Below are 26,942 nucleotides of genomic sequence, written 5' to 3' on the forward strand. Positions count from 1 at the left end.
AGAGGGAAACAAACCATAAGAGACCCTTAAGGATAGAGAAACTGAGGGTTGATGGAGGGAGGGTGGGGTGGGGGTGATGGGCTAGGTGGCGATGGGCGTTAAGGAGGGCATTTGTTATGATGAGCACTGGCTGTTTTATGTAAGTGATGAATCACTGAATTCTGCTGAAACCGATTTTGCACTGTATATTAACTAACTAGTCTTTAAATACAAATTTGAAAAGAAAAAAAAAATTACGGAGAGTACCTATGTAAAGTGCAGATTCCCACACCTTAACCTTCATTCTGTGTAAACCAACGCTTTGAGAAGCTCTGCTCCAGAGCTAGTTAAGAAATTCAGGTGCTAGAAACAAACTCTTTCCTGTCTTCTGGGGCCCAGCTAGGGCAGACAAATGGCATTTGAAGTAACGGAAAGAAACTACTAAGAATGAAGGAAGATCCACACTGACCAAATTGGTTTTCCTATCTAGCAAGGATTATAACTCCACATTTTGTTCACAACCTCTGGGTGTGAAGCAGACCCAGTCTCCGGAACTGAGAATGTTGAGGGGGAGTTAAGAGAGGGGTTGGGAGAGGAGCTAACCTCTTTTCTCTATTAATTGGGAGTCCCAAGGACAAAGGCCTGGTTTAAACATGTATTTTTCAGCTTTTTCTGCCCCTGGCTCCAGGCCTTTGAGAGCTCACAATGTGGTCAGATCCAAATCACCATTTGCACTTTGAGAGAGATTCATACCCAAATTTGCATCTTAAGCCTTTGGTTTTATTACGTGATGAAAGGCTTTGTTTCGTATTTAAAGAAAAGTTAGCCAACAAGATCGGAATAGAGAGCTTTGGGCTTTGTTTCCAGACCTGGGTCCATTTCTCTCTCCTGTACAAACCAAATAATAGTAAATCAGAGAAGGACCATAAAGATAAGTCTGCTTTCATGATGTTAGGGAGTCTGCAGACAAATAACTCAGGAAAGATCAGAGGGGGCTGGTCTGACCTTCCTTCCTCCCAACTTGGGCTGTACAGGGCGCATATCATGGGAGAGACCCTACTGGGTGTTAGTAATCCTGTGATTCCATTCAGGATCTCAGAGCATGTTCGCAGACTGTGGCTTCCCTTATCTGCTCCCTGGTGCCATCATCTCCGCCTCCAGCCCCTCTCCCCTCCAGCGTCTTCCTCCCTCATCCAATCCAGTCTGCCACAAGGCTGACAGCCCAGCTCAGTTTCTGCAGTTCAGATTACCAACATCTAGAACAACTAGTGAGGAAGAGGGAGCTCCAGGATCGACAGGTAGTAGAGGGTGGGGTCAGGGGAAGTCCTTTTCCTGATGAAAGAGCTAGACAAAGCCTATAGAGTCTCAGACCCAGAGCTGGAGAGGAGGTGACGGGAGAGAGGGTGTCCCAGATGCCAGGAGAGTCCTTTGTCTTTATGGCGATGGTGACAGGCTCAAAGTACGTGGAAAATTAGGAACGGTCACAGGAAAAACCCCTCCAAATTAACACAGACAGATCTTGCCGGGGAAAAAAGTGAAAAGAAAATCAACAAGGATGGTTTGGACGGGTGAAATGAATAATTACAGTTATTTATGTGTCCTGCTCACTCTTCATGCTTCATTAACATGCAGCACGGTCTCTGGTGTGACCGTCATTAAATGCATCAGATTGGGCACGGGCTACGTTTTTACCTGATTAGCAAAATGCTCACATTTGTAAACTAGGGTCCTCACAGTAGAGTCCTTTGGCAAGATGGTTCTCGGCTCAAAAGTTAAAAATAAAGGAAAACAAAAAGGAAAGAAAACACACACACAGGCGCGCGCGCGCGCACACACACACACGCACACACACGCACACAGAACTCAGAGGAAACTTGCCCCCCGCCACCGGCCAGGCTGACACAAAGGGGTTAAAAGTTGAGTGGAAGTCGAGCTTGAAGGAGTAAGACGGGGCCTCTATATAAAGTTGAACAAGTATCTGGGGCCCGCACAAACCTCCACCTTTTTTGGCCTCCACGGCGGCAACCCCAGCCCCTGCTAACGTCCTCCGCCTGTGGGACCAAGTGGGGAAGCTCACGGTTGTGGCGGCCAAGCAGAGGGGCCGGCCTTGCCAGGAATATAGAGGGAGGGGAGGGGAAAAAGCCCGATCGCCCACCCCGCTCCCTGGCGGAGGGCGGGGGCAGCGCGTCCCGCGGGCCGAGCGCGTCTCGGGCGGTGCGCATCTCTGCGGAGCGGCGCGGGAAGGATGCTTGTCGGCAGGGGCGCGCGCGCGGGGCGCGGGATGCCGCGGGGCTGGACCGCGCTCTGCCTGCTCAGTCTGCTGCGTGAGTACCGGCCGCGCGCCCGGGCGGCGGGGAGGGTCCCCGCTCTCCCGGAGGCGAGCGCGCAGAGCCCGGGGGCGCGCAGGGAAGGGACCCCCGCCCCCCACCTACAGCTGCCCCAACCCACGCCCCGCGCCCACGGCGGCTCCCGGCACTGGTGGGACCGGGGCCCCCCTGGGACCGGCGCACCACCTGGGAAGCGCTGGGGTGGACGGGGAGGCAGGGCGGGCGACCCCGCCGCGAGTGTCAACCAGCCCAGGTGTAAACCGGGCGGAGCTCTCTGAGCTTCCCGGTAGTGGAACAGTGCGACTCGTTCGCATTGTCTCTAAAGTACGGCGCTTCGAAGATGCCAGAGGCTGTGGCCAAAGGTCCGGAGCGCAAAGTTGGAGCCAGAGCCAGGAGAGGGGAGGACAGAAGCAGGAAAAGTTTTGCGCCTGGGGGTTGATTGAGAAAGCCCAGGCCGGAGCGGGTGCTGGGAAGAGAGCGCAGGCGCCCACCGACCACCACCACCACCACCACCACCACCGGCACTGGGCGAGCCCGAATTTAAGGACGGGAGTGAGGCCAACCTGGGACAAGGCCCTAGCTCCAACGCCCAGGAGGCGCCGGAGGCAGGCTGAGTGAGGTGACCAGGGGGTGTGGAATGAACAACAGTACGGGAAAGAATGCTTGCATTTAAGATCTGAAAGCTAAATTACAACTCCCTCTTCCGACACCCACACCCACTCCCCTGGAGAGAAGGTGGCAGCAGATGGGGTCTGTTGTGCGCCCTGCCTCCGTCTCCCCATCGCCACCCCCCCCCCTCGCCGACCCGGGCACCAAGTCCAACCTGTTACATTTGGGGGCATTCTTCCTCTTCCCGCTCCAAGTTCTAGAACTAGGGAATATGTCAGCAGGCTCGTGGACACCCTTCTGCTCACCCACACTTGCTCCTACTTCTTAGGATCTTGCTCTCTCACTTTGGTAAAGAAATCATAGACAGTAAGTATTTATTCTTAATTGCTTTCATTTGGGGAGAGCATTCTCTATCTCCTCTCATTGCCTTTAGAGGGTTTTAAACATTGTGAGCTGTTCTACTTTTTGCTCAAGATTCTGCTTCCAGCCCTCTAGGGCCCCCAGGTCCCTACACGTACTCATCCTACAGGCCACCCACTATGGCCCCACAGAGTGACCTGGGCCTGCCAGCGGGACTCCTTTGCTCTCAGTGTCCTCTGGTGTCAGCGTTGGGCCCACCCAGTTGGAGAGAGACTCCGGGCTTGGGAAAGCTCTAAGTTAGGCTCTGAGTTGACCAGTTCGGCAGCCCCAGACCTGCCCTCTGGGGCAGAGAAAAAGCTGTGACTTCAATGTGGAAACACTAGGATAGGGGAACTCCCCTGGGTGCTAGACGGCACCCTCATAACACAGTGGAGCCGATCAACAGCCGATCAGATGCTTCACTCTCCTTTACACAGCTCGTGATGACCTGGTCCTGGGCCGAGTGAGGCCCACCCTTTTTTTATTTCCTCAGCTGGTCAGTCTCAGTCTCGCCTTGGCCCGTAGCAGGGGGTGGGGGGAGCGACTTAACTCCTGCAAAATCTGGGGCAGATATGCTGAGAATCTCACTGTCTCAGCTTTGGAGGTGACAGCTGGGACATGGGTCCCGACTCTCAATCTTGCCAGACTACTTGAGCCAATGTGTAGCCTTTCGTCTTGCCTGAGAACTTTCTAGGGTTTGTTTCTTTCTTTAACACCGGGAGTCATTTTCTGTCCTGGTCTACATTGGGGGATAGATGAGTGAGTGACTGTACCTTGAAAGGCTGACCGAGGGACATTTGCAGGAGTTCCGTGCGATTATTACAAACTTTAGGGCACCGGGGGTCTTCTCATCATGTACACTGACAGAAGGCTTTGTTCTGGGAAGGTCTTTCTGTGCTCTGTGAGAAGTTGGCGTAAAGATGGGCACGGCGGTCCGACCAAAAGTAGACTCTTTTCGTTGCAGATGAAGCTGCTTTGGGGGGCAACCAGACTCAGAATGAGTCGCCAGATAGCACTCCCCTGCCACCAACAGGTAAGAGAAGCCTTTCAGGTTATTAGGAAGCCCCATTTGTGGGCCTCCGGGTATCTGTCCCCTCCAAGACCTCCATGGCCTATCTCCTTCCTCCCTCTGTAAGGACACCCCCCCCCAAGGCCCGCCCCTTCACATTCCTCTTCTTCCGTCGTGCATGCTGACCCCACACCCATATCCTGTCTGGGGCTACATGTAAGAGGGGAAAAAAGAAAAGGGAAAAGAATTTTATCAGATATTTTCCAGAGGAGAGAGGACTCCACCCTTTGACTCTCTGCCATATGGCGACCGACGAGGAGCAGCCTTGGGGACCTCTGACTAATTCAGTGGTCCCCAGTGGTCCCCCTCGTCGGGCCAGTCCAGCTGGCACAACCTTTGCAAATGCAAGTCTTCCACGGCCTTCCCGTTTGACGGATAAAACACTTCTGGGCATCTTTTTCTTATCCCTTTAGCTCCACCTCCTGGGCCTCCTTGTTCACTTGTCCTCCTGTTCTTCCTACTTTGAGTCTTTGTCTCCAAAAGCTCGGGGCAAGGAGTGCCAAGCTGCAGCAGATAAACTCGGGCGCAGAGTCTTACAAAAACAAATAAAAAAGGAGGAACAAATTCCACTCCGTATGGTCTCACTGCCTGATTTCCTTTAGACCCTGGGCAGGAGGGCCTGGGCTCCCTTTCAGGGCTGGATGGCTATTCGGCTCCACCCTCGGGGGGCCCGGCCTCCCTCTCTCCTTGACTTTGCCTGATCTAACTTAAATGGCCCCCGAGTGTGGAGAATTCAGAAGGTGAAGGTATGGAAACAAGAACAAAAACACCACCCTCCAAAAGAAAATGCTCCAAGTTGCCAGGGCAGAATTTCCTATTTGTCTGGGTCTTGACTTCTCTAATGAGAACATTCTCTTCCCTCCTCAGCTACGAAATAAAAACACATTATCTACAATTTTTAGTCTCCACGGCCCCTGACTTTGCTAAGGAGAAAGATGCGTGCGTCTTGGGAGAGTGAGAGGCCAATGAACGGGGGACGGGCCAAGGTGGACTTCTTAGCACCTGCACTCTGGGGCCCACCCCGGGGGCCATTCGCTTCCCTTTGGATGTGAAAGAAAAGGCCTTTGGGCTTAGTTGGCTTCGTCTGCTTCTTCCTGGTTTGGTGGGGAAAGACCCCAAAGAACCCACAGCTGGTACCTTTTAGTGGGATGGCATCTCTAGGTAGCGAGTTCTGTTGTTACAGAAAATGCCTTAACGAGTCTCTGGGTGAAAGTAACCTGGACCCCTGGACGGGCCTTGGAGGTGCAGGGGCAGACAGGAGGTTAATTGCTGGGCGTGGTAGAATACATGGGAACTTTGTGTTTGATGGGCCCAAGAGACACAGGCTGAGGGAATGCAGAGCCCAGAAGGAGTAGAGAGAGAGGAAGGGAGGTGCCTGGACCATCAGAGAGGCAGTGGTGCCTGAGGGTGGAAAAGACCCAGCAAGGAGAAGCTCCTTACGGTGTGGCATGCATGCTTAGCACAGTAATGTCTGGAATTTCAGGCTTATGCCGTTGTCTCTTCCGGGCTGGGCTGTAATCTGGCTCCGTGCTCTCAAACCTTTGATAAACACACACCCGCCTGGTGTTAGTGTGCTTTGCGGGGAATAAAGGAACAAGTCCTCGGCTGGCCTACGGTGAAGCAGAACTACAGTGCCTGAGCACAGGGAGGCACAGAGTTGCAGAAAGGGAGTCAGTGGCGATTAGGGGAATGAAGGAAGAGGTGACTGGGAGAAAAGTGGGCCCCCAGAGAAAGCGCAGGAGACCAGGCTTCCGTGGTAAGTCGATGGGGTCCAAGACAAGGTATTTGAATATTAAAGAGAAGTCAGAGTCCGCTGTTCACTCAGGCCACAGACACTTGGTTTACGATCACGTCTCAGTGAGCCACGAAACCATAGGAAGGCATCAGCCCAGTTCTTTGTTCTGGTCCAAGATGCCCAGACTCGGGGAGACCTGTAACAAGGATGCTTCCTGAATGTTCCCGGAGAAGATGGGTGGCTCACCACCTCCCAGAGTAGTTCATTCCATTAAAAAAAAAATAATAGTAACCCCCCCCTATTTTAAGCCTTACTTTGTGTTACAATGAAATTAGCTTTCTTGAATCATCTGATCATTAATTTCTATTCTTAATTAGAATTGGCTAATCTTCAGTGGCTTCTAATCTAATTCTCTTCTTTAAACTACCATGGAATTATTATGATCCTTCTTCAAGACAATCCTTAATGATCTTTCTGGCCCCACTAGATTATAAGCTCCTTGAGGACAGGGATTTATTGAAATTGTAATGACCTTAACCCCAAACCTCAGGAAAGAATCTTCTTTTCTTCTGTGAATGGTCCTTTGCACGTCATGGGTGCTTATGACCAATATGAATGAATACATGCGTGAAATGAATCTTGAAGAAAGTTACTTATTCTCCCTCCCCAAATTCTTCTTTTCTGGATCAGAGGTTAGCAAACTTTTTCTGTCAAGAGCCACATAGGAAATATTTTAGACTCTGGAAGCCATATGTAGTCTCTTAGGCATATTCTACTCTGTTTAATTATACAACACTTTAAGCATGTAAAAGCCCTTCTTAGCTCACTGGCCGTACAACAGACAGCCCGCGGGTGGATTTGGTCCGCCAGCTATTTGCAGACCCCTGATCTAGATGAAATAACTCCGGGCCCTCAACCATATGACTTGGTTTCTAGAGCTCTCCTAATTCTGGTTATCCTTTCACGAACACTCCCTAATTTAACAAACTCCCTCCTAAAATACGGCATTGAATGAGTGTGAACATGCCTGACATGGTCGCCATTCAATCTAAGTGCTTTTTCTGAACTCAGAGGATTGTGCTAAGCACCCTGAGAAAACAAATGTGTATCAGAGATGTTTCCGGCACTAAAGAAATTTATAATGTAACTGAGGTGACAAGACCTATACTCAGGAAACAGAGTTTATGATTTTGTGCCAGATACATGGTGGAGAGACGTGTCTCAGGGTCTCTGAGAAGCAGAAGGAAGGGGGCCCTATACTAAAGATAACTGCTGTTTCTTGAGCGTTTACCAGACAGGCTAACCACTTTATGCTTCTTATCTCCTTTATTCCTCAAAACAACTAGGAGTTAGGGAATATTTTTATTCCCGTTTTATAGGGAATGTTTAGAGAGTTGAAGAAGCTTCCCCCCAAGCCCTCACAGCTAGAACATGGTAGAGAAGCCTCTGAACATGGTCTGACTGCAGAGCCCAAGCTCTTTCTTCGGAGGTTTCCTTCTCTTCTCAGAAACATGGGCTGTGGGTTCCCAGCAGAGTCCAGCAGGCTTCTTTTTCCTGCTACTGTATCCCTGTGGGCTGAGACACCCAAGATTTTCTCAAAGAAACTCCTCTCAGACAGGGCACCAGAATTGGAAAGGAATGGTGGAACGGGGCTAGCTGGCCAGGAGGAGATCAGGAAACAATACCAGCAAAAAAAAAAAACAAAAAACAAAAAACCACACACACACACAAGAAAAAAGAAAAAACAAAAACAAAAAAACAAAAAAGAAAAAGCAAAAAAAACCACAACTAAACCTAAGGGGGTCTTTGGAAAGCAAGACTGAGCATAGGAGAGCATAAGCATTTAGCTACTTAGGTAGCAGAGCATTCTGGATCTCTGAGGATTTGTAAGCCCTCTTTCAGGATGAAAAGATTCTCCAATTTACTAATTGTAGGTAGGAATCTCTTAAGCATGTATTACATTATGCCTTTGCTTCCTCCGTGTACCCCTCAGAAATAGGACTTTAACTTTCATGACTCAGATGGATCATGAAAATAATTTAGTTATGGTGCAGCTCAGTGACTTTGTTAATGCTTACTAAGGTGTATATATTTATTTCCTCCTACTGTAAATGATTCCAGACCAGTGTGTGGGTTTTTTTTTTAACATTTATTTATTTTTTTGAGAGAGAGAGAGAGAAAGAGTGAGCTGAGAAGGGGCAGAGAGAGAGGGAGACACAGAATCTGAAGCAGGCTCCAGGATCCGAGCTGTCAGCACAGAGCCTGATGCGGGGCTCGAACCCACGAACCGGGAGATCATGACCTGAGCCAAAGTCTGGTGCTCAACCGACTGAGCCACCCAGGCAGGCATCCCATGGCCAGTGTGGGTTTTAATACTCATGTCTGTTTTTCATTTATGTTTCTTCTTTTTTAAACTGTTGTTTCTCCTTGATGTTTGCTTCTACGAGTCTCCAATTTTTAGCTTTAACTAGGATATCAGATAACCAAGCTTGTTAGAACTTGGTGTAAAACAAGAATAATTGCCTGTGAATAAGTACCTGTAAGTTAAATGCAAAACTTTTACTCCATGAATTCTGTGACCTCTGTTTGGCGTTTTTGGCTTCTTATCCTTATTCCGCTAACTTTCTGATGTCTTGTCTCTTCCCTTTGCCCCAACTCATGAGTTAGGATCAAATAGAATATCTAGAGTCACATAGGGTACTTAGGGGGACACAGTTAATAAAGGTAGGGTGGAAGGTAAACAACATAAGATGGCCTTTTGTTCAATTTTAAATTGTACTGTAAACGCCCTGTTGGGTTGGGGCTAACGGCTGTTTGTCTGGAAGGCTCCAGTCTAGAATGGAATGGAGTGGAGGTTTCGTTGATCGTCTCCTAGAATCGAACTGGGAAGCCGCTGTTGCTCCCTTACAGAGTTGGAGAACAGAATCAGATCAAGAAAGGTCAGCATTTGATAGTTTAATGCCTTGGATGGGGGCGAGAAGCTAGGATAGACAGAGACACGTGGTCTGTCTCGATTCTTATAAATGTTATTCCTCCAAGGCGCAGTCTCTTCGTGGGAGCTCCAGAAAGGGAGCCCTAGAGACTGTGAAATTGAGACACTTCCTGCCTGCTAGTCCCTACACCGCAGCACCCAGGTTGGATTGGTCTCCGGGTCTTCCACCACCTTGTTCCCTCGCTCTACACCCCCTCACATATCCCGTCACATAGCCTTGCCTTTCTGCCCTCCCTCTTTGACCTGTTTCTCCAGGGTCTCAGAGGCTGCCTTGCTCACAGCGGGCTCAGGGCCATGCATCTGAGGTTGGGGTTTCCTTTTCCTGGCAGGTGAATTGTGCTACCTGCTCCTCAGCGTTTGGCCCGGTGGTGGGTGGGAGGTGGCTGCGGCGGCTGGGAGCCCGACCCCAGCGGGTCGGTAGCTGGCCTGGGTCCAGAGTCGCTTCACTTCTCTGGCACAGGCCCTCCGCCCTCCGAGCTAGCAGCAGGTCTCTGCTCACATCTGGAAGAGCTCAGAACTGTTTGTCTGGGTGAAGGCGGCCCTGGGGAGGGGCTTCAAAAGCATGACATCACCTCAGTCAGGCGCAGCTTTCTTTGGAAAGCGCGAAGGGCTGGGTCAGCCTGAGCCAGATAGGATTCCCAGGAACTGATGTGTTGGAAGGAAGAAGAGGAAAGGGTGGGCAGGAAGAATGATGTCAATGGGGAGTTCCAGTGGTGCCTTGGAATGGTACCTGGGGAGGATGATCCTTCAGGTCAGTATCCGCCTGCTCCCGCCCCCCGCCCCCTGTGGTGAGTTCATAGGTTGGGGGCCGATTGCTGAGCGGGTCCTGTCTAAGGGCCCGGGAAGACTGGATCTGCTTTCCCACCTATTCCATTTTGATAAACCCACCTCCTGCCTAACCCAGGTAGGAGCCCATCCTTTTCTCTCCAGAAGTGCAGAGGATGCATCCTGGTTCTTAGCAGTTTCGACTCTCTGACCTTCTTGCTACTTCTACTCAAGAGTCAGCTAAACCTCAGTGGCCCCAGTGTTCCCTGCCCTGAACTACGGCCTCCCCTCTTGGCCAAAACCTTGCGTGATTCAGGTTCTTATCTCTAAAATGCAGGTGGTGCTATCATTTCATCCTCCTGCTCGCATGCACATAATGTCACGATATGATTGTTGTCTTCACCATTTATATCCATCTACTTGCAGCAGGTGGCAAGGGAGGCAGATGTGGGACAGTGAGACTTGTCACTGCTTTTAGGGGAAGCATTGAAACTAATGCCTAACTTCCCTCTTGATGCCGAGGGAAAGAAGAGTTGTCACTCTACATTGACATTTACCTGGAGACCTCCCAAAATTACAGCTCTAGATCTCAATCAGGAAAATTGAAAGACAAGCTTTAGGGTGGCCTGGGATCCTCAGGGGCCTTTCCTTGACGGTGGTACTGTGGGTGCTGAGCTCTGGGTACCAAGTCGATCCTATAGCATTTATGGGGCCCAAGCCAAGAATGGAATAGAGGCCCTCATACCATATGTCTAAATACTTCGAAGTTACAATCAGGCCTGTGGGCTTATAAATGAAATGTCCTCTATCCCCTTACCTTGAAAAACATACCTAATGGCCACCTGGAAGGCCAGGTTTGAATTTGGGACCCTCTCAGTCTCAGAATTCAGTGCCACCGTGTGGCTGAGCAGGAAGAGATGGCCCTTGGCTCCAGCCTGTCCCGCTTCTCTTCTTTTTACCCCCAACCCTGGCTCACTGTAGGGGATGTTGCATGCATGCAAGGGACACACCATCCACATGTTTCATGTGTACACCTTCTCCCTGCCACCTCTTGGCCACCCTTGTGCCTTGGAGGTCCATACCCTGGTACTGCGGTTCACCCTCAGAAGGATGGACTGCGAGAAAAGGCCCCATGAAGATCCTCAAGTGAGAAAAGAGGCATTTGGGCAAGAATTTCTAGGAGTTCTGGTCCCCAGTGTATGATCTAGACAAGAGGGTACCTCTCTGTTGGCCCCACGGACGCCTCATGGTTGGGAGCAGGGCAGCGTAGGAGGAGGAATAGAACACAGACTCTAACATTCAGGGAAGTTTCTCCTTTCTGGACGTAAGGGTGGCATTGATAGGTACCCCCAGGAAACACAGAAGGACAAGCACCCTCATGAAGATCTTCAGAGAATAATTCAATACAGGAATATTATACTATATCAATTTAAGTTATTTGTCATTAATTCTCCCAAAACAATCCATGTCAGGAAAGACCCTCACTTTGAAGGTTGGTAAACACACACACACACACACACACACGCACACACATGCACACATGCACATTAAACTACATAGTTATTGGAAAAGGCAAAACTAAGCTATCTTCCTACATTTGATGAGAAACCAGGCCTTAAGTTCTCTAGAGCGTCCACTGGTCAGAGGTTCTTAAAAGAAATCGTGGGGTCACTTACTGAGTTTCTCAACAAAAGGCAAGGAGGATGGGTTTGCAGGCCATGAGGGAAAGACTAGAGTGTGGGAATGGGGGAGTCTTGGACAGATAGAAGATTTTTAAGGGGACTGAACAGAGATGGCATGAATCTAGTGGCTCTTCCTAGAGTATATGAATGGAATGGCTGCAGGGTGACAGAAAGAGAGACAGATATGTTAAAAAGGAAATCTTCCCCCATACTTTAGATCTTTGCAATGTTTATTCAGATATAACTTGATATTTTACTATTTTATTTAACATGTTCTAAACATTGCCTCGTAGTCTCATGTGGCTTTAGTTTTTTTATATTTCTTTATTTGCAATGATTCTGGTATGTTAAGCGCATATAGCATTTATCCCATTGAGATTCATTTAGTTGTTTGCGACTTTTCCCTCCTGCAAATGGTACTATGCTGGACACTTGATGCGTACAAGCTTTTCCTTCCTTATCTTCTTAGGGAAAATCTAGTAGTGAGAAATTCTCCTGTCCAGGAGGATAGTCTTGATGTCATGATGTCCTAAGTCTCCAGGATGATTTAGGTTCTGACTTTTCCTCCTTGTTTCTCGATAGCCTCTGGGTTCACAAATACACAAACCGGGACCACTGTTACCACAGCGTCAGCCACCTCACATACAAGTTCAACTGTTTCCGCAAATGTGTCCAGCCAGGGAGCCACCACACTAAGTCCTCTTGGAACTACCATGCCATACCCTGTCTCTCAAGACCGCAATGGGACCACAACAGCCATCTCAGGTAAAAAGTGTTTGTCTCGGGCCCCAGAGGGATGTGGCTGGTGCTTGGGTAAAGCATTAGGATGCCTGCAGACCTCCCTTAGCCCTGCCTTCCCCCGCAGATGGAAACACAAGTCCTGCGAAGCATGGTTTGTGCATCATGTTTAGGGTGCCCTGAGGTAGACTCCTGACAATTCCTGTAGTGATGGCTTTCTCAGGCCAACAGTTTGGCTGCTGATCCTGACCAGTAACTCTCCTTGTACCCTCTTTTCATGCTGAGTTCAGCTTAGTGACAAAATAAGGATCAGATGAGGACTCCCTAGACATCTCTGATCTCTTCTAAGTGGAAGAAAGTATGTACAGGTTCACACTGGTTTTTGACTTCTTCAGGGTGAGCCAGATTCCAGTTCAGCATCAGAATCCTGAAAGCACCTCTCATACATTCTCAGTGATAGCCATGGTTCCAGTAGCTGGCTTGAAATGAGTTTGGTAAGGGTTAGGATATGAAGTAACTCTTAACTCCCCCGATTCTCTTTTCTGGTTTGAAGTCCAGGTCAGTATCGTTATCTGTAAAGTTTTAATTCAAGACAGTGAACTGAGATGTGTGTAGGGGTGTGTGTGTGTGTGTGTGTGTGTGTGTGTGTGTGTGTATGAAAACATGTGCATGCAAAACATGTGTTTTGGTCTATTTCAGAGACTACAGTCAACTTCACTTCTACCTCTGAGATCACCCCAGTGCCTGGAACGGGGAACTCTTCTGTCCAGCCACAGACCTCTTTAACTGTCACAGCATTTTCCACCACAACCAACTTTTCAACTTCAGACATGACTTTGAAGCCCAGCATGCTCCCCGGAAATGTTTCCGATCCCCCATATAACAGCACCATCAGTGTGACATCCTCCACTGAGCCTTATGCATCATTTTCTCCCACCCCAAGTACCATCAAGGTAGGTGAATTGGGCCAAAAGTGGCAGATTGCCCCCTCGCTTCGTATGTATGCAAACCCTCTCCTCCCCTCAACCTCTCCTCATCCCAGCCAGTCAGATTTGGGTCATGTAAGAATTAACATGGAAAATATGCAGCTTAAATATTGCTGGCAAAGATAGAAAGGGGAAGTGAGGAGTGGACACAGGTCGCTGACATATGCTGTGGGTGTTTCATTTCTAGGGAGTTGAAAGTAAAGGGGGATTCTTGGGGGTCCGTGCAGTCGGCTGTGGTTCTTTCTAGTACCTCTTGGTCTGGGCTTTGACCAGGGCACCATTTCCCTTTGAGCGTATTTGGAAACCATCTTCTATTTAATGGGGCGACTTGCAAACAATGTTTAGGACCACCACCATTTCCTGTAGATGAGAGAGTTTGGTGGTATGTCAGGTATAGAGAAGCAGTGAAGAACTGGGCAGACCAAGGATGGTAAGCTCAGCCTTGGCGTCTGTGGCTGTCAACAGTTTGGGGCAGGAAGGGTAGAAAATATGAGGGTGCGTGGTGCCTGGGGGCAGGCTCAAGGGACCTGCCTGGTTTCTGTTTTTAAAGGAACCAGAATAGGAATCTGGAGAGCCCTGGGGACCAGGAGGAAAATGAGTGTCACCAGGATCAGCCTGGCCACCCCCATTACCTTAGTGCTCATATGGCCTCACTGCATGTGTATAATCCACCGCAGGGAGAACAGCCCCAATGGGTAAATTTCGTCCCCTCTTCCATTTCTGCACCATCCAAGCTCATGTTTACCAAGATTGCAAATAGCTACTTGTTGGCAAGCCCAGGCTGGTAACAAAAGTTTTGATTATCTGATGGGGATGCGTGTAAGAAGGAGGAAGAGACTGACACCAATTTATACATCTAGTCCCCTGCCATTTTTAAATTTCCTTTTTCCTAAAACCTCTTAAGAGAGTACCCCACAGAAATCAACCTGGACAAGAGGTGGGGGCAAACATGAGGGGCAAAGATACTGGCTTATTTACTTTGTTTTTGTTTTACTACAGGGAGAAATCAAATGTTCCCGAGTCAAAGAAGTGAAATTGACCCAAGGTATCTGCCTAGAGCTAAATGAGACCTCCAGCTGTGTAAGTCAAACTCCCCTCCACCCCACCCCTATCCTTTCCTCCTCCCTCTTCTCCCACAATCCCTTCCGAACATCCTTAAGCCCTCTCGGACTGGACCAGACTTCAGTGGGGGTGGGGAGAACTTAGTTGGTCAGGCGCTTTCAAATACAGAGTTTTGGGTTTAGGGAGTAAGAGGCCCCATCTGGTGGGCAAAGAAGGCAAGGCAATTTTTTTTAAATTGAGTTAACTTTTTCCCCTCCTCTGTAGTACATTTAATATATACATGTCAGACTTAAGTTTGCTTTCATGTTAAGAAAGTCCTTAGTGAAATACACACTAGTGACCTAAAGTGCCGGTTTGCTTGTTATTTACATATAACTCTTTAATCCGTTTAGAATTCTTTTGGGCTGTAATGCCACATTTTCCATATAACCGTCTTTCCTCACATTGTTTATTGAATGATCCCCTTTGTTGACTGGAATGCTGTTTTTTAGCTTGTATTAAATTTGTATTTGTCCCAGGGCATATTCTACAGAGATATTTTGTTCAGTTTGTCGTTTTTTGCCTATTTTAAGTTTTTTAAAATTGTTCTACTTTTATATTATAGTACTCTTAATATCCAGCCATGCAGGTCTTGGCTCACTACACCATAAAAAGTTTATTTTTTGTCTGTTCTTTTAGAAAAACTTTAGAAACATCTTGTCAACATTAAAAAAAGAAATGTTAACATTTTCATTGGAACTGCTCTAAAGTCTCTCTCTATTTTTCTGGTCTTCTCTTGTATCATTCAGCATATTATCTTTTTAGTTTTTAAAAACTAAAAGCTGTTTGTTTGTTTGTTTGTTTTTCCGGTAGGCTTTATGGACTTTTAAAGTTTATTTATAATACAGATTTCCCATTAAATATTCGAATCGATCATTGCTGGTATATTATAAAGTTGAAAACTTCCAACTTTTCAATATACGTTTCCAATATATATTGAAAGTTTTGAAAATTTATCTTAGGTTTAGCCATTTTCTTTAACTTACTTGTTAATTTCGAGAGCTCTTTACTTGATTCTTTTTTGTTTTCAAGGCAAGCTTTCGTGTTATCTGCCACCATCCATTGCTTTTCTCCTCCTTTTTAGTAGTTATGCCTTGTTTAAGTTTCACATCTTATTGCATTGGTTAGACCATACAGCTCGGCGTTAACTTTGAATGTTGATAGCAGACGTCCTTGCTTTGTTTCAGTAAATCCAATTTCCTGACAGTTACAGTTTCCTCGACGAAGAATGGAATGACAGGACTCTTCCTATTCACTTGTAGGAAAAAACATTTCCTTATAAGTTGGGAATCCATTTAAGGGAACTATATGTGTGACGTGTGACATGTACACACACATAGGCAGCCTATAGTCTGTAGAGGGCATTCAGTTATTTATTTTGTCCATTCTGACTGCCCATGTCATACCTGTGATTATCAGTTGGGTCATTCTGACTCACAGATCTTTTAGAATTATGCCTAAGCTCTCTTTTTAGCCCAGGACTTCTAAAAACAATGGGAATTGCAAAGACATAAGTTCGCACAATAGAATAAGTGCACGATGCAAAATAGTGAACTTAAACATGAATATACAATGTACAAGTAATACAGGAATTGCAGAGACAGAGGCTCACACAATAGAACAACTAAATGCAATTTGCAGACTAGTCAACTTCAACATGAGCATACAAAGTACAAGTAATACTCTGTGTGTTTCTGATAGCTATTTTCAACTCTCTTTATTAAAAAAAACATCGCCAAACCCTTCGTTAATCATAGCTTAAAAAACGACTTTTTTTTAATTTTTTTTAATTTTTTTTAGTAATATCCTGGTGAAGCACTTATTTTCCTGTGTATCACACTGGTCTGTGCCAAAATGCTGCTTCTGCATGCCACTGATTTAGAGCCAATTGCAGGGCAATCTAAGTGTCTGTCCATTGCCCTTCAAGACTCACATTTAACTAGGGTCATCATACAAGACAAGTGCCGGAAACTGACCGCTACTCCAGAAATAACTCCTCTTACTGTGGTTGCTTTCTCTCTGTGGTCTTTACTGTCTCGTCATTCATGCCACAGCTGAGAAGGTCTGCTCTCTCGTCTGAGATCTGGGGAGCATCTGTGAGCAGGGACGTGCAAAGACAGCAGTCCCTCCACTATGCTAAAGAAGGCCTCTGCACCGTTCACGGTGAATCAACTCTCTGGTGACCCCTTGGTCGTGCTACTTTTCCCTGGCCCCTCTGTCACCGTTGATCCCCCGTCTCTTCCTGAGGGTTCCTCCTCCCTAGTCCCCAAGCAGCAGTGCCTCCTAAGTCTCCCCAAGGTAATTCCCCCCCCCCCCCCCCCAGGCAGCAATCCTTGTTCAGAATCTCTAGCCAAAGCTCCGGATTGTGTTTCAGATTCCTTTCCCTTGAGTCCTACTGCGTGCTTATTTGATCATCAATCTGTTCCCAAGGCCGTGAGCGAGTGGTGTGGTGCCTCCTAGTTTTCCTTAGGTTGCATTTGCCCCCGGTGTCAGAGGGCCTTAAGGGACTGGGTCGAACCGTGGGAAACTCAAGCCCTACTCACACCCTAAGGAGAAGCATTAAGGATTTGAATTCCCCTAACGTTATGTCCTTGAGTACTTGTGCAATGTCAGCATTGCTCCTGCCTCCCGTGCACTCCCGTAACGGAAATACGTGTGCATGTTCTCGGCTATCCACACACTCACTCTGCACTGGGACGTACTGAGTATCCAACCTTTCAGCTCCCACCGTGTGGATTATTCCGCCTGTCTTCTGTACCTGCATCCTGCAGGCATTCATTTCTCAACTACTCTCCTTTTGCTCCCCCTCCTTCACCTCTAGGCAGAAATCACCCCTATCAGCCTGGGGGGGGGCGGGGAGGGCAATCCCTACCCTCTTCTCAAGCACCTGCTACTCCGTCTTGGAGCCCTCATTTGCAGGACCCGTCACTCTGAGTCTGACTTTCTATTCTCTCGGCCGCAGTGTCAGGGTAATTTAGTTTTTGTGGTTATGGGTTCCCAAATCGTTTCCACAATGTGAGGTTACTTTCTTCTCTTACGCTGTCCCCCCATTTATCCAGGGAAATACACCGAGAAATTTTTAATGGTGGTAAAAGACACATAACATGAAATGGACCATCATAACCATCTGTAAGTCTTCATATAGTTCAGTGGTATTAAGAACGTTCGCGTTGTTGTGCAGTGTCCAGAAGCCTTTTCATCTTCCAGAACTGAAACTCTACACCCATGAAACAACTTCCCATTCCCCCCACCTCCTCGCCCCTGGCAACTACCCTTCTGCATTCTGCCTCTACGATCGGACTACTCCAGGTACCTCATAGGAGTGGAATCATACGGTATTTCTCTTTGTGTGACTGGCTTATATCACGGAGCATAATGTCCTCAAGGTTCATCCGTGTTGTAGCATGTGTTAGGATTTCCTTCCTTTTTAAGGCTGAATCATGTCTATACCACATTATGCTTATCCCTTCATCCACCAATGAACACTGGGTCGCTTCCATCTTCTGCTGTTGTGACTGATGCCGTTATGAACATGGGTGTACAAATACCTCTTTAGCACTCTGATTTCATTTGGGGGGCGGGGGGCACATACCCGGAAGTGGAATTGCTGGATTATATGGTAAATCTATTTTTAAATTTTCGAAGACCCGCCATACTGGTTTCCATCGCAGCGGCACCATTTTGCAACCCACAGGGCACAGGTTCTGACATGTCCACATTCTCACCAGCATTAGCTATGTTCTGGGTTTTTTGATAGTAACCATCCTAATGGGCATGAGGTGATAGCTCATCGTACTGTTGATTGGCATTTCCTAGTGATTAGTGATGGTGAGCATCTTTTCGTGTGCTTATTGGCCTTTGCATATCCTCTTTGGAGAAATCTCTATTCAAGCCCTTTGCCCACTAGTTTGTTTTTTAGAACTACCTTTCTTTAGAGCCACATGTGTTTACATGCAGAGGTCGTATTTCCTCAGCTAGCTCTCATCGCCCTTATTCTGTCGTATTGACTTCATCTAAGGCAGGCTGCTTCCAGCCTCCAGATCATATCCCCCAGCCCACGCCTTCCTTGCCCTCTGCCCAAACACTAAAGGTCAGTTTCCATGCAGAAAAAATAACTTACAGATGGAAGACAGATGAAGACCATGTGTCTCCTGGTGAGAGCCTGAGATCTGGAGACAGTCTTACTCCTCGCTCGTGGTCAGCTGCTCACCGGTGGGGTGACTTGTAGCAGAGTCCTTCACTCCAGTCTCTAAATGAAAACAGGGTTTTACCTGCCACATCAAGGTCACACCAACATAGATAAAATGAGAAAGAGAGGGAAGGAGGGAGAGAGAATGAAAATTGATCCTAAAAATCTCATCATCAGGAAAAAAATCTTTTTTTCCATTTCTTAAAATTTATCCTGAGGGGCACCTGGGTGGCTCAGTTGGTCGAGCATCCGGCTTCTCCTCAGATCATGATCTCGTGTTTTGTGAGTTCGAGCCCCACCATCAGGCTCTGTGCTGACAGTTTGGAGCCTGGAGCCTGCTTCGGATTTTCTGTCACCCTCTCTGCCTACCCCTCCCCCATTCACACTCTGTCTGTCTGCCTGTCTCTCTCTCAAAAATAAACAAACATTTTAAAAAGTTTATTTTGAGAGAGGAGCGCGTGAGCGGGGGAGGAGCGGGGAGAGAAGAATAGAGAGAATCCCAAGCAGACTTGGCTGTCAGGTCAGAGCCCAAAGCGGGCTCAAACTCACGAAACTTGAGATCCTGACCCGAGCCAAAATCAAGAGTCTGACGCTCAACTCACTGAGCCTCCCAGGCACCCCACATTCGGAAAAAATCTTAAGGATGATTTGGAAAAATACCTGTCCCTCTCTCCCTACTCCAAGTGCTTAATGAACATGCTTCCTTAACATGTTAAGAGTCTTGGCAAAGTTTGAGAATGCTGCTCTAGAAAGGTTAGATGGTTTTAGCATTGTAGTTATTATTTTTGCAAAGCAACATGTGTGAGCAGATGTGGTTAGGGGCTAACAAATCTGATTCTCATGAGCAGAATGGCAAAGGCTGTGGCTTCCTCCTGCCCACTCTCCCATGATATCTGCCCACAGCCTCTCTGGGGGGAGGATGTTTATTTCAAGCGTCCGGAGAAGCATTGTGCTTTGTTCAGGATCCACCTGCTCCTCTCCAGCTCAAACACAATTCACTGATGCTGTTGGATTCCAGAGTGGGAGGCTGGCCACTGTTATTCCCTTGAATTTAGTCCAAGAAACTAAGCGAAGGGTGGAGGGACCCTGCGTGGAAGCCAGACCAGTTGGAACTTTGAGCTGAACAACAATTCACTGGGCTCTTCTGGTTGTTTGGTGCTACGTTTAGTGTCGTCTGGGTTCAGAATTATGTAACGTACGCCCATTCTCCCCATTAAGGAGTCGTACTGTCTAGTCAGAGAGAAATGGCAATGACAGTAAGGCAGAAGATGATCAGACACCAAAGTGTGGGTTCTAAGGGCTACGGTATATGGTATATTACTATTATTGATGGTAACAATACCAGCTGCCCTTTGTCGAGTGCCCATTGGGTTCCACACACTTTGTCGGGGGCTCTTCATACAACACCGCTTTAGTCACAGCTCTGTCTTCAACTGAGGAACCTCACGCTCAGACTAGTTGTATGTCTTGCAAAGACTCTAGTCAATCGCAGAGGCAAGGTTGATGCCGGGTCTATGGGAGATAGGGCCAGTCTCACTGGGGAGCTGGGGTCTGAGTTGAGTCTTGAAGGATGGGATTTCCAAGGAAGAGGGCCATGTTCTTCCTTTTCATATAGGCAGGGCTGTGAAGGTCACAGGCTCTCACACACTTGGGCTCCCCATAATGGCACCCTCAATCTGAAGGCCTTTCCTGACCAGCTTCCCCTGCACACATTCTCCCCATTCTTCAAGGCTTACTTTGAGGTGTTTCTGATAACCCCCAACCTGATGTATGCTCACCCTCCTTTGAATGTCCATAGAACTTTAGCTGTACCTTCCTCATAGTACTTACCGTGTAACTAGCTCTGTCACTTGTCTCTTTGTGCCTCAGTTTCTTCATCTCTAAAATGGGGGAATAATAACACCCATCTTGAGGGGTTGTACAAGGTCTAAATGAGTCAATATACATAAAGCACTTGGAACAGTGCCTGAGACATAGTGACCATCATTTGTTTTCATTGCCATGCATGCAAACTAAGAGCTTTGGCTATGTGGAATTCATAGCTACCCCCCCCCCCCCACGATACATGTGCAGAGATTTGCACACAGTGTCTTCCATTCAGGGCTTGGTAAATGTCAGAAGAGCTGAATATGGTTGAAGTGCAGCTTCTTAGGACTCTGCAGGTTGAAGACATGCCATTTTGTGTGGTTTGTTTAGATTGTGCAGGAGCCCTGTCCCTCTGCCTCTCTCAGGAGAGATAGATTTCAACCAGAGACGCTCCAGGAGGCCAGAGTTGTCCAGGCGGGGACTTCCCTCCTCCTCCTTCAGAAGGCATGGTGTTTGCAGGGTGCTCCCAGGGAAGCAACGTAAGGCTCCCCAAAGAGAAAGGGGCCTAGAGAAGAAAGACACTGCTGATCATATCCAGTGGTATCCAGAATGCCCACAGCAAATGCTGTTTTGAAGAGCCAGATTTTTCCAGAGACAGAGCCTCTATCCAAGTACTTCCTCAGAGACCTTTTTTTTTCTTTGCTTTTTAAATGCTTATTTATTTTTGAGAACGAGAGAGACAGAGTGTGAGTGGGGGGCAGGGTGAAGAGAGAGGGAGACCCAGAATCCGAAGCAAGCTCCAGGCTCTGAGCACAGAGCCCAACGTGGGCTCGAACTCACAAACTGTGAGATCATGACCTGAGCAGAAGTCGGACTCTTAACCGACTGAGCCACCCAATAGGCCCCCTTAGAGACCTTTTCTTGAGAGTTGAAGCAGCAGTGGCCTGAGAATGCATTTTTCTGTGCCATTGGTTCTTGAGGGGCTTCTGAGGCTACCTCTGTGACCTGAAGGTTAGCTAGCCCTGCTCTTCTGGCCTCCTCCAAGCCCATTGAGTTCCACCCAGCTCCCTTCAAGTCCAGCTGATAGAAGAAAGCTGGGGCCTGAGGCCAACCCTGACCTTGCCGTGTGCAGAAGCAAAGGATCCTGGGTTTTCCTGCCGTGGGCCACAGCAGTAGGAAAATACCCAGGCTGCTTTCCAAGCTGGGAGGCCCACAAGGAGCAGTCCTGCCCCACAAACAGGAAGCTGTCTCCTCCACGGAGGCTCAGTTCGGATGCCCCTCACACGCCCCAGCAGTTTTCCCCGAACAGGAAAGTTGTCGGAGCCGTTCAGGCATTTCCTCCTCACCATCTGCCATCCGGACAGAGGAGAGAGTCTTGGTTTCGGTTCCTTTCCTGTGCAGGGGAGGCCGCTCTGATTGGAAGCTGCTGGAACACATCCTGGGAGGTGTGAGAACAGGGTGTTGGAAGGGCACAGCCAGTGTTTCCAATTCATCTCTGTCCCAGGACTCAACTGGCAAAGAATCATGAGAGCTTATCTCCTGGGGCCAAGTTCCTGAGTCCTAGGGACCAGACAGCAACTGGAACCATCTGTGGACCTCATGTAAAACTGGTTTCCATGCTTTTAGTGGGGAAAGGGGGATGGTAGACTGGACAAAAACACCATTTCAGTTTCAACCATGCTCCTCGTGAGCCCCATTGGGGGGTAAAGACGGAAGGGCCCAAGGATGCCACTGGGTCTATAGCCATAGACTTGTTCTCTACTCCCTTCCCTTGGCTTTTCCTCCAACACTTGGGGCTTTTATAATCTTGAAACAAAGGATTTTTGTTTCCATCAGTAATACACTATTAATATTTGCTGTTTGAATTTAATTTGAAATAGTGTATGTGTCCATGGGCAATCCTTAAATAAGACAGTGTTTCCTGAATTTCTGCTCCGGTCCTCTTACAGCCCCACCCAGGACACTGACAGATGTTTCGGATCGGGAAATTTTTGAGTTTTTTTCTTATTGTGTTTTGGCACATCTGTAGTTCACCGGATTTTTTTTTTTCCCAGTTAAATTTTTTAGGAAAAAAGGATCCTTCTTGTTTAGAGAGTCATAGTGTGACTTTCATCAGGATTACTACCTGAGACTCTGGATGCAGCTCAGGGTATATGAATAATTTCGTCTTCTGTTCCCCATTTCTCTCTATGTTGCCAGGAGGAATTTAAGAAGGATAATGGAGAGGAACTGACTCAAGTCCTGTGTGAGAAGGAGCAGGCTGACACTGTGGCCAGCATGTGTTCCCTGCTCCTGGCCCAGTCTGAAGTGAAGCCTCACTGCCTGCTGCTGCTCTTGGCCAACAGAACAGGTAAGGGGTGCATCCGTCTTGGGGGCTAGGGAGGGAGTGGGGCTGAGGTTAGACAATCCTGGGTAGAAATCTGGTATCTTAGCTCAAAGAGCACAGGTGCTGGGGAGAAGAGCCGGGCTGACTTTGGGAGATGGAGCACCCTGGGCATCAGAGCATCATCGAGAACATCACAGGAGGGCACAGGAGGATGAGCTCTTCCCGCTTCTAGATTCAGCAATCCCTGTTTCTCATTCTAGAACTTTCCAGTAAGCTCCGTCTTCTGAAAAAGCACCAGCCTGACCTGAAAAGGGTAAGTTCTCTAAGATGATGGGAATTCTCAAAGGGAAAATTGGGTCAGGGGAGTCACTGGAGTGGAAGAGAAAGTACTTATCTTTTCTAGACTTGTCCTTCCTACTTCTCCGTCCTTCTCCAACAGTCCTTACCTGTCTGAGCTTGAACCAAAATTTTATGGTTTTAAAAGATGTCAGTCTTAAGTCCTTTTTAGAAAAATCCCTGAGGTCCAAGACTTCCTGTGTTCGTCCGCTGTTGGGTCTAGCGTGGGCTGGGCTTCTCTTCTAGAACTCACATCCCACAAGTGACAGGCTGTCTTTTCTGTCTTCCCTTCAAGCTTGGGATCAAAGCCTTCTCTGAACAAGATGTTGGGAGCCACCAGGTCTATTCCCGCAAGACCCTGATTGCCCTGGTCACCTCAGGGATCCTACTGGCTGTCTTGGGCACCACTGGCTATTTCCTGATGAAGCGCCGCAGTTGGAGCCCCACGGGAGAAAGGCTGGTCAGTTTGGGGGTCCAGGGCAAAGGAAATGAGGAAGATAGTGGTCTTCTGGGGAGGTCCATAAATGTCCTGGAGCGGGGAGGAGACATACCAGGAAAGGTACTTCCGTGCTTTTACACATGGATGTGCAGAATGCACATTACCATGTCCATGGACAAGTCTGAATAATATATAGCAGATTGGAAAGGAGGCACTAACTGGGGCCAGCCCACCTGCTCACTGTGGCAGCAGATGGCTCATGTCATCCGTTTATGATTTTGCCCAGGATAGTTCAGCTGGGTATACCAGAACAGGCTGCTAAATCAATCACACTTATTGACATGTATATTAAATGTCCGTGGGTGCCACTTAGCTCACCAGAAGGGCCCTTATGGAAGGAAAATCTACTGTTGGAGTGTTCTGGATGAGGGAGGACAAGGCTGGGGTTTGACTCTTGGCTTCTGGCCTGCTACCCACTCTGGGGAGGGCATTCCATCCTGGGAACTGCCTGGTGTCTGGCGGGAGCTGGTTATGGAGCTGCGGTGGCACGGTGTTGTGCCTCTCCTCTGTCCTTTCTCCTCTAGGAGCTGGAACCCTGACTGCTCTTCAGGAAGAAAGGAGTCTGCACATGCAGCTGCAACCCCCTTCTCTCCCTCCCACCTCATCTCCCCCCACCCCTGCCTCACTCCCCTGCTTACCAGATAATGCTCCTTTATTTATACACTGTCTAGGGCGAAGACCCTTATTACACGGAGAACGGTGGAGGCCAGGGCTATAGCTCAGGCCCTGGGGCCTCCCCTGAGGCTCAGGGAAAGGCCAGTGTGAACCGAGGGGCTCAGGAGAACGGGACCGGCCAGGCCACATCCAGAAACGGCCATTCAGCAAGACAACACGTGGTGGCTGATACCGAATTGTGACTCGGCTGGGTGGGGCAAGGCTGGGCAGTGTCTGGGGAAGGGGCCCCTCCCTGCATCTGACCACACGCTGCCTCCAAGCTGGAGGCACCATCGATTGCATTCTACCCTTTCCTGCTGCACACATCCTCGGAGGCTGTTCCTGGGGCCCGGTACTGCACCGGGCCGAAGGGTTCTCTCCACCTTGGTGGAGGGAAGATAACCCCTGCCATTTACATGTTCAGCTCGCTAAGCCCAGAATCGGGTCGACTCTGAGTAAAGGTGTGGGGGGAGGGGAGGCCAAAGTGCAGAGAAGCTACCAGGGTTGGGGGGTGGGAGGTGATGATCTTGCATCACTCACACGTGGGCTTCTGTCCTCTCCCTCCTCTCTGCCATATTAAAGGAACTACCAGGGGAAGCATGGGGCCTTTTCTGGGCTACAATTTCCTCCCAGGAGGCTTTGCCTTTTCCTGTTTCTTCCTCAGATCTGTCTTCTCTACATCAGGGAAACCAAAGCAACCCAGTGCGCCTGCTCCCTTGTAATGATGCAGCCAGAAAGACTTGTTATCCTAAACCGTCCCCCTTATGCCCTGGCCAAGGCACTGTGGATTCAGGCACCGGCTTCCCTCATGCTTTCCGGTTTCCCCTGAGCTCCACACCTCCCTCCACATCTGCATACAGAAGCCTGCTTCGTTTTCTGGCTGAGCCTGGAACGAGGCTCCAAGTTTTGAACAACGTCGTGTGTGTGTGTTTGGGAGACAGGATTAGGGGGACATGGGTCCATGCATTCCTTCCTGTGGGGGCAAGTGGGAGAGAGCGAACGGCTCAATCCTTGTCTCTCTGGGGCTCATGGAGCCTCGTCTTGAGCCTCTGTTTCTCCCTGTGGGTCAGAGTGGACAGGATCATGGGACCAGACCTTTGAGCCAAGCCTCTTGACTTGTGCATCTCTGAGGAAGCGCCTTGCTCAGAGGCTAGGTCCTGGCCTTATCCTCTGATCTCGATGGCTTCTTCCTTCCTCCCCCTGACTCCTGGGTTGAGCTGTGGACTCAGTCTCCCAGCAGACTCCTTTCGATCTCTGTCTCCCTCACTCCAATCCTCTCACTGCTCCGCACCTCCATGTAGTCAGGGCCCCTTGACATCTCCAGAGAACCTTCACCACAAGCCACCTCCTCTGTAGGTGACCCAGGTTCTCATTTGCATTTTTCGGTTTTTTTCTCCAGAGGGGTAAGCAGGGATCCTGGTTTCAGTGACGGTTGGAAATCGAATTTTCCAGAGAGAGGAAGATTGGGTGGGTTTTATTTCTGAATAAAAAAATGGTGTGTGTAAATACTGTAATTAAAGTGATACTGAGACACATCTGTTCTGTGTCACTGTCCCAGCCAGTTGTGTCTGAATGCCCCAGCGGTCTCCCCGTCAGACCTCAGACCTGGCCAGACTGTGCAGTGATACGGTGGAGAGGGGCTAGCCAGGAAAGAGGTGGGCCCATCGTGGGGACACAGGTAAAACCCAGGGTGCTGCCCTTTGGCCAAGTCTCCCTCTCTGGGGGAAGCTCACAGGAAATCTGGATGCGTCTAGTCACAGAAAGACAGACCGGGATGCAGCAGGGGCCTTGAGGACGGAGGGTAGTGTGCCAAGGACATAGGAGCGGGAGGCCTCGTGGCTTTTCTGAGAAGTGGCACATTTGGGTCACCGTATGCAGAATATGCATAACCGGGTGAAGGAGCCCCATGCACGCCTTACTGCCACACCACGCCCTGCCCGGAGCTGGGAGCAGAACGGTGAAGGCTGGGGCGGGCAACTTCTGGCTGCCAGCTCCGGGAGGGAGTTGTTTCTGTCTTCAGTGTGAAGACACCAGCCTAACTGCCAAAAACGTCCGTAAGGGCACCCCCAGCTCCCAGGCCCCCCACCCCCACCATAGGAAGTGGGGGAGGGACCGCTGCCAAACACTGCCCAGGAGCTTCAGGAAACGCTCCTGAGTGTATCAACAGTAGCAGAGGCAGTTGGGGCCAAACAAAGGATCCTTCCCTTCTTATCTGGCCAAAGCCAGACCTTTCCCTTTAGCACTCCCCCACCCCCTCTTCCCCCTTGCTTTTCTCCAACTGCTGGAACCAGAGGTTCCTCTGCAGGACTCAGGGAAAAGGAGGGGGGGGCGGGGAGGGGGGGCGGGAAACAAGGGATGAGATCTAGAGCTTTCCCTAGGAGGTGATGGCTGATTCTGGGAAGGGGTGGAGGAAAGGGAAGATGGTAATCTGGGAAGAGAAGGCAGATCGGCCTCCATCTAGTTACATCGTGCCATGAGAGCGACCAGATGAGGGGTCTGGCAGGTTGAAGATGGCAGGGAGACAGTGTGCCATCTCCTGGGAAACCTGAGAGAAGAAAAGGCACCTGGACCTTTTGAAACAGGTTTAGCCTCAGGCCCAGCAACTTAACAGTAGTATTTTACCCTGAGTCTGTCAGCCAATGTAGGCTTTGAGAGGTAGAGGGCTGTGTGTGTGTGTGCGTGTGTGTGTGTGTGTGTGTGTATTTAGGGGGTTGCTTTGCGGCTGGTTCTCTTTGGTGGCTGGACAGCAT

At 48.9% G+C, this 26,942-nt stretch overlaps 1 protein-coding gene across 3 annotated transcripts; it reads left to right on the forward strand.

Moving 5' to 3' along the window:
- Window positions 1–1,950: 1,950 nt before the first annotated feature.
- CD34 (CD34 molecule) lies at window positions 1,951–25,730 on the forward strand. 3 transcript variants are annotated; one of them, XM_049634237.1, is made up of 9 exons: window positions 1,951–2,303; window positions 4,279–4,347; window positions 12,140–12,322; window positions 12,995–13,248; window positions 14,281–14,361; window positions 22,577–22,727; window positions 22,964–23,016; window positions 23,335–23,499; window positions 24,063–24,200. In XM_049634237.1, exons 1-9 carry the CDS (start codon window positions 2,225–2,227, stop codon window positions 24,075–24,077), a joined length of 1,050 nt encoding a protein of 349 aa, XP_049490194.1. In that variant the 5' UTR covers window positions 1,951–2,224; the 3' UTR covers window positions 24,078–24,200. The 3 variants fall into 3 exon arrangements, with proteins under 3 accessions (XP_049490194.1, XP_049490192.1, XP_049490193.1); XM_049634235.1 differs by lacking the exon at window positions 24,063–24,200 and adding an exon at window positions 24,210–25,730 and having other exon boundaries at window positions 1,952–2,303; XM_049634236.1 differs by lacking the exons at window positions 4,279–4,347; window positions 24,063–24,200 and adding an exon at window positions 24,210–25,730 and having other exon boundaries at window positions 1,953–2,303.
- Window positions 25,731–26,942: the final 1,212 nt, after the last annotated feature.

Source organism: Panthera uncia, chromosome F1 (genome assembly GCF_023721935.1).
Source record: "Panthera uncia isolate 11264 chromosome F1, Puncia_PCG_1.0, whole genome shotgun sequence".
NCBI classification, from domain to species: domain Eukaryota; kingdom Metazoa; phylum Chordata; class Mammalia; order Carnivora; family Felidae; genus Panthera; species Panthera uncia.